This window comes from Manacus vitellinus, unplaced genomic scaffold, assembly GCF_001715985.3.
Source record: "Manacus vitellinus isolate BGI_N305 unplaced genomic scaffold, ASM171598v3 scaffold_14_pilon, whole genome shotgun sequence".
Classification (NCBI taxonomy): Eukaryota; Metazoa; Chordata; class Aves; order Passeriformes; family Pipridae; genus Manacus; species Manacus vitellinus.
The window spans coordinates 14,802,093-14,808,262 of NW_021939063.1; the positions used below are offsets into that span (position 1 = coordinate 14,802,093).

Consider the following 6,170-nt stretch of genomic DNA (forward strand, 5'->3'; position numbering starts at 1 on the left):
GCTTCTACACCATCGTCCCCCACAACTTCTCTACTCGGCGGAAACAGCCACCCCCCATCAACTCCCTTGATCTGCTCCGTGCCAAGAAGGACATGCTGTTGGTGAGACGCCAGGGCACGTGGTGGGTGGCATCCCTCCCCAAGGAGGGCTCCTGCATGTGGGGCAGGGAGCTGCTGGCAGGAGTTTGGGCTTGCCCTGGTCCCCCAGTACAGTGCCTGGAACTGGTGGTGAGGATGTCTCTGGTCTGTCCCTGCCAGGTGCTGGCCGACATTGAGTTGGCACAGAGCCTGCAGGCACAGAAAGTGAAGGAGGAGGAGAAAGAAGTCCCGCATCCGCTGGATCAGGATTATGCCCTGCTCTGCTGCCAGCTTTCCCTGCTGGACTCAGCTTCCCGGGAATATCAGGTGCTCCTTGTGCCACAGTGTCTCATAATGGGGAGCAACTGTGCCAGGCCTGTGGGCACACCAAAAGGTCCCCACTGTCCCAGGGGCACCCTGGGCATTGCTGGGATGGCTGCCTGTGGTGACATTGCTTTCCTGCCTCCCTCCCTGGCAGCTGATCCAAAACTACGTGACACAGACTGGGCACAACCTCCACATCCTCAACATCTGGCAGGTGGCCCGAGCTGGTGAGGTGAGGTGGAGATGATTTGCCCCATCTTACAGTGTGGAAGCCCTGGTTGCACCCCAGGATTGTGTTAGGGCTCTGGGCTTCTTTACCCAGTGGGGGCTTCAGCCCAGCTGGCCAGGGTTGCCCGCTTTCCTGCCCCTCCATCTGGGCTCTGGAGTTGGCCTGGGGTAGTGGGTGGCAGCCCTCCATGCCTGGGCATCCACATCTCCCTCTGTGGACAGCCCTTAGCTGTGCGTCTCTCCAGGATGAGCGCTTCAAAGCCCACGACCTCCTGGAGCACCGGCGCCTGCTTTGGCACGGCACCAACGTGGCGGTGGTGGCGGCCATCCTGAAGAGCGGGCTGCGCATCTTGCCACACTCAGGAGGGCGTGTGGGCAAGGGCATCTACTTTGCCTCTGAGAACAGCAAATCAGCCTGCTATGGTGAGGGTCCTGGGATGAGCAAGGCTGCTTGGGATGCCCGCAGGGTCAATGTGAGCCCGGCTGCCTTCGCATGACCCCTGCCAGGCAGCTGTGGGCTGGCAGGCATGTGGACATGCCAAGCCCCTTCCCTGCATGGCAACTGGTCTTTCTGTCCCAGCATGGTCTGGGCACAACGAGATGGGAACACCAAGGGTGGTGTTATTATCTCCATCCCTTTCTCCCATGTCAGTGGGTTGCACATCCAAGAATGTTGGCATCATGTTCCTGACGGAGGTGGCCCTGGGCAAGCCCTACCGCATCACCAGTGATGACCCCTCCCTGTGTCAGCCACCTGCTGGCTATGACAGTGTCCTGGCCTGTGGCCAGACAGAGCCAGGTGAGTCTGGGGCAGGAGGGGTATGGGATTTGTGGGGCAGGAGTGAGCACAGGGCAGGGGGGTGGGAGGCAAGCTCTCAGGCTTGACGTGTTGATGGGGGCGACTTCTGGCCCAGACCCTGCACAGGATGAGGAGGTGCTGCTGGATGGCAAGAAGGTGCTGGTGTGCCAAGGCAAGCCCATCCCCATACCTGCCTACAAGAACTCCTCCTTCAGCCAGAGCGAGTACCTCATCTACCAGGAAAGCCAGTGCCGGATCCGCTACCTAGTCCAGCTCCGCTTCTGAGGGTGCCCAGGAATCCTGTGGCCCTGGCCCAGCACCAGCTGGTGATGCCCACCAGCCCAGAGGATAGTGATCTGTACTCTGGCCACCTCACCTGGGGCTTGGCAAGGAACAGGCTGGTGTGGGGACAGAGGTTGCTTTGAGGTGAATAAAAGCACCATGCCTTGTACCAAACGGTGCTCGTGCTTTCCTGCCCTCGGCAATGTGCATGTGGTGTAGGGAAGGGTGGAGGTGGGTCCCTGAAGGGGTGGCAGCGGGTGACTCTGGAGGGGCTACAGCCTTCAGAGATAAAATCTGGTGGCTTTGAGAGCCAGCTGCCCTTGTCCCTTTAGCAAGGCACACGGCTCATGCCCATCACCATGGCATCAGAGCTATAAAGGATGAGCAAGATCTGCTTCCCTGCCTGGGCATGGAGGAACATCCTGAGGGTGAGTGCCTGCCCTGACTCTAGTGCCATTCTTGGTGCCATGCCGGCTGCCCTGCCCCAGCATGGCAGCCGTGCCAAGCCCCTTTCCATGCTCACTTGTGCCAGAGAAGGGCAACTCCCAGCTGTGTTACCCCGATGCCCCATGAGCATCCATGTGCCAGTGGAGAGGAGTTGCTGCAGACCTGCCTGTGGCTCTGACCCTCAAGCCCTGGTGACCCAGAGGCTGAGCTGTTCTTGTGGAAGGATCAGGCTTGGTGCAGCGGGTGGCCATTCTGAGGGGGGCAGGTCTTGGGGACCCAGGTTCCCCCCTTCCCGAGCCCCTGCCGGCTGCTAGGACCCAGCAGCTGCCCCGTGGGACTGCCACGAGTGCAGGCAGCGCAGGCAGCGCCGGGAGTGACAGCTGGTGCCATCCGCAGCTGGCGGGCTGCGGGCAAACAGGATGACGAGCGGGTGACGGGAGCGGGGAAGGGGGAGCGTGGCCTCACACAGGGCCCACAGCCCCTGTTCTGCTGCGGGAGCGACACCGGCAAGAGGGACCCTGGCAAGGAGAGGAGCATCACCCACCTCTCCAGGAGCAAAGGTGCGCTGAATCCCACCCACCCCAGTGTCCCCTGTGGCTGGAGCAAGAGGATTGGGGCAGGCAGGTTGTGCTGTCCCTCCCGGGGACATGGTGGTGCTGTTGGGGCAGGGGGACAGGGTGTTAGCCTGGCATGGGTGCCTGCAGGTCCCAGCAGTGCTGTCTCTGGCCAGGCTGGGGACAGCCTGGGTGCCAGCTTTGGGACAGGCAGGTGCTGTGATCTCACTGGCTATCTCTCCTTCCTCCAGCACCTTGGAAGTGTACTGGTTGTCTTTATGTTTCTTTGTGGCTCTTCTTCATTTTGTTTTTTCTACTTCACACCCCACTCCCATTCCCAACAGGCAAGAAGATAAAGGCCATGGTTGTGGTGGGGTTTCCCTCTATGGGATGCAGGAGAAGAACCCTTGCTGCCCAGGCACTGGAGCTGCTGGCTTAGCCCTTGAGGGGGATGGCGAGCCGAACAGGGCCAAACACCACGGACAGCCTAGAGCTGCTCTCCGTCCCCGAGTACTCCGTTGCCCAGGAGGTGGTGGGCCTCTTCTGCATGATCCTGCTCACCCTCACTGCCCTGGTGGCCAACACCGTGGTGTTGGTAGTCATTCTCAAAACCCCCCTTTTCAGGAAGTTCATCTTCGTCTGCCACCTCTGTGTGGTCGATCTCCTCTCTGCCATTTTCCTCATGCCCCTGGGAATCATCTCCAGCTCCTCCTGCTTCAACAGGGTGATCTTCAGCATTGCCGAGTGCAAGGCCTTGATATTCCTGAATATCTGTTTCATCAGTGCTTCCATTCTCACCATTGCCATCATCAGTGTGGAGAGGTACTACTACATCGTCCACCCCCTGAGGTATGAGGTCAAGATGACCATCAGGTTGGCGGTGGCTGGAGTGATCTTCATTTGGGTCAAGTCTGCTCTCATCACTATCTTGGCACTGGTGGCGTGGCCTCAAGGCAACGGGGCCACCAGCGCCAGCCGCTGCACAGTCTACTGGAGCCCTGGGGCCCACAAGAAGGTTTTTGTGATCCTCTTCAGCATCACCTGCTTTTTTCTGCCCACTGTCATCATCCTTGCTGTCTACAGCAGCATCTACCGTGTGGCCCGAACTGTGTCCCTACAGCAGGCGCCAGTGCCAGTGCCAGCACAGGCAGTTGCACCCAGACACCGATGCGACTCCATCGCCAGCCAAGTGACCATCATCATTGCCAGGATCCTGCCGCTGCCCAAGCTGATCCCAGATCGCCTTTTGGGAAGTAACAAGGCCATCCTCACCTTGGTCCTCATTGTGGGACAGTTCTTGTGCTGCTGGCTGCCCTTCTTTGCTTTCCACTTGCACTCCTCTGTCACTGTTGGCACTCTGGGTGGTGGGCATGGGGAGATGGTGGTCACCTGGATTGCCTACTCCTCCTTTGCCATCAATCCCTTCTTCTATGGGCTGCTGAACCGCCAGATCCGTGAAGAGCTGGCCCGGCTCCGGCGCAGCTGTCTCAACCGGCCGCTGGCTCAGGAGCTCTGTCTTTCCATCTCAGAGGCTTCTGTCCAGGAAAACTTCTTACAGTTCCTCCAGAGAGCAACTTGCACGCTGGAGACCCACACCAGCTGCATCAGCCCCAGCCCCCGGAACAGGCTGGACCAGACCACAACAGGCTTCCCCCTCCCAGGTCAAGTTCCTGAACAGAGCAGCTGAGAAGCAGGAGGCTCTGTCCCACTGTGCTGGGCAGGAAACCTACCTGGGACCCACCAGACTTGCTTGGACCCAGCCTCTTGGATTTGGAGGAGTCTTTGTTTGGGTTTTGCCTCTCTCTGAGCTTATGGTGGAAGATGGTTTCTCTGCTGGGGGAAGGCAGCAGATCTGGTGAAGCCCTAGGTCTCTTCTGCAGGCTGGCTCCACCAGCACAGCCCAGTTGCATGGATGGGCTCTCCTCAGGATGCCAAGGGGCTCCTGAGCAGGGGCAGGGGTCACCTCTATCTCCATCACCCTGCTGGAACCACTCATGGCCAACAGGGAGGGCAGATGTCCCTTGCACTCACTCTACCCGGGAGCAATGTCCCAGCTAACACCACTAACACCAGTAACAGCAGGGCCCCGGGCACCCCACTGAGCCTGGATGGCAGACATGGAAACCTAATGTCTGTGTGGAGGAGCTCCTGCTCCCTGTGGTACTGATCGGGGGCACACACCCATGGGGCTGCCTCTGGCCATGTCACTGTTTGTCCTGCTGGCATGGCAGCACACAGTGCCTGTGGGAATGCCTGGTTGTGCCCTCTGTCCCCCCTGCCTGCCAGGGGCCGCCCCTCTGGGGGGGAACTGGCTGCCTGAGGGTCTGTGCCAGGCTGTTTATGGACACAGCTGTCCAGCTGAAGCCCAGCCACGTGCCAGCTGAACTGGGCTGCTGGCCAGGTGGGGGGACATGGTGACACAGGGTGATGGAGGTGGCTGTGTGGGGTGCTCCCAGGCGGCAGCAGCCAGAGAGGATCAGAAGCTGCTGTTCCCCTTTGGTCTCATTGCTTCTGCAGGACCTCCCACGGGGTCCTCAGTGTCAGAAAGGGGACTGGACCCTTTTGGGGGATGCTGCAGGGGTACATCAACCTCAGCCCACCCACAAAGGTCCAAGGAATGGTGTTGGCATGGTGGGTTGGATACGTCCTTACCCCGGTAATAACTGGGGGCCTGAGGGAGAACTGCCCCATGGCCTCTCAAACTCCCCCATGGCAGGGAGTGGGCTCCAGGAAGACCCCCAGAGAGATGAGGCTGAAGGCCAGCCCCCTCCCCGCCCCAGACACAGGGATGCCCCTCCAGCCACCACCCCATGTCCCTAGGAGCTGGGGCTGCTCCTGCTGTGGGAGAAGTCTCCACCCAGGGTGGGGGATATTATTATTATTATTTTCTTGTAAATTTTATCTTTTTATTAAACCATTGATAAGTTACAAAGGAGGAAAAAATATAGACTTATATATACAGCATTTCCAAGCCAGCAGGGACTGGCTCTTGGATGGGGTTGCTGGGAGGCGACTGCCCCAGGGTGGCCCTGGGAGGGCCCCCCACCAGAGCCAAGGGAAGAGGGACTCCTGCAGAGGCCAGGCAGTCCCTCATCCAGTGGGACCTGACTTTTGGGTGTCAGACAAGAGTGTGGGCAGCAGCAGGATGGCAGGGTAGGCAGGGGGAGGAGCAGGAGGCAGGGGTCCCATGCTGGCACAGGGCACTGGGAGAAGGGACCCTAGGCCAGCAGGAACAGCCCCCCCACCCAATACCAGGACATGTGGTCTCTGTGCAGGAAAATCAGGGAGGGGGGCACAGTGCTGCTGGGACTGGCAGCAGGCAATGAAGCAGCCCCTTCCTCCAGCGGGCATTGCCGCCAGGAAGACCCTTCCCTTCCCTGGGGTGGGGGGCAAGGAGGTCCACTCTGGGCATGGGGCACCTGGCAGGGGCTGGGGGCCAGAGTGAGTGGCAGGGAGATG

At 59.9% G+C, this 6,170-nt stretch overlaps 2 protein-coding genes across 2 annotated transcripts in view; both read left to right on the plus strand.

The window, feature by feature from the left end:
- PARP3 (poly(ADP-ribose) polymerase family member 3) overlaps positions 1-1,871 on the plus strand; it is a 3,004-nt gene extending 1,133 nt beyond the window's left edge. The window contains exons 4-9 of the mRNA XM_029958281.1: positions 35-101; positions 258-404; positions 556-633; positions 875-1,052; positions 1,282-1,428; positions 1,544-1,871. Coding sequence (XP_029814141.1) covers positions 35-101; positions 258-404; positions 556-633; positions 875-1,052; positions 1,282-1,428; positions 1,544-1,713 — 787 coding nt within the window. The 3' untranslated portion in view covers positions 1,714-1,871. The remainder of the gene's footprint in view (positions 1-34; positions 102-257; positions 405-555; positions 634-874; positions 1,053-1,281; positions 1,429-1,543) is intronic.
- Positions 1,872-2,791: 920 nt separating this feature from the next.
- LOC103755316 (probable G-protein coupled receptor) lies at positions 2,792-4,832 on the plus strand. Its single transcript, XM_018068748.3, has one exon. The coding sequence runs from the start codon at positions 3,163-3,165 to the stop codon at positions 4,396-4,398; it is 1,236 nt and encodes a 411-aa protein (XP_017924237.2). The 5' UTR covers positions 2,792-3,162; the 3' UTR covers positions 4,399-4,832.
- The last annotated feature ends 1,338 nt before the right edge of the window (positions 4,833-6,170 follow it).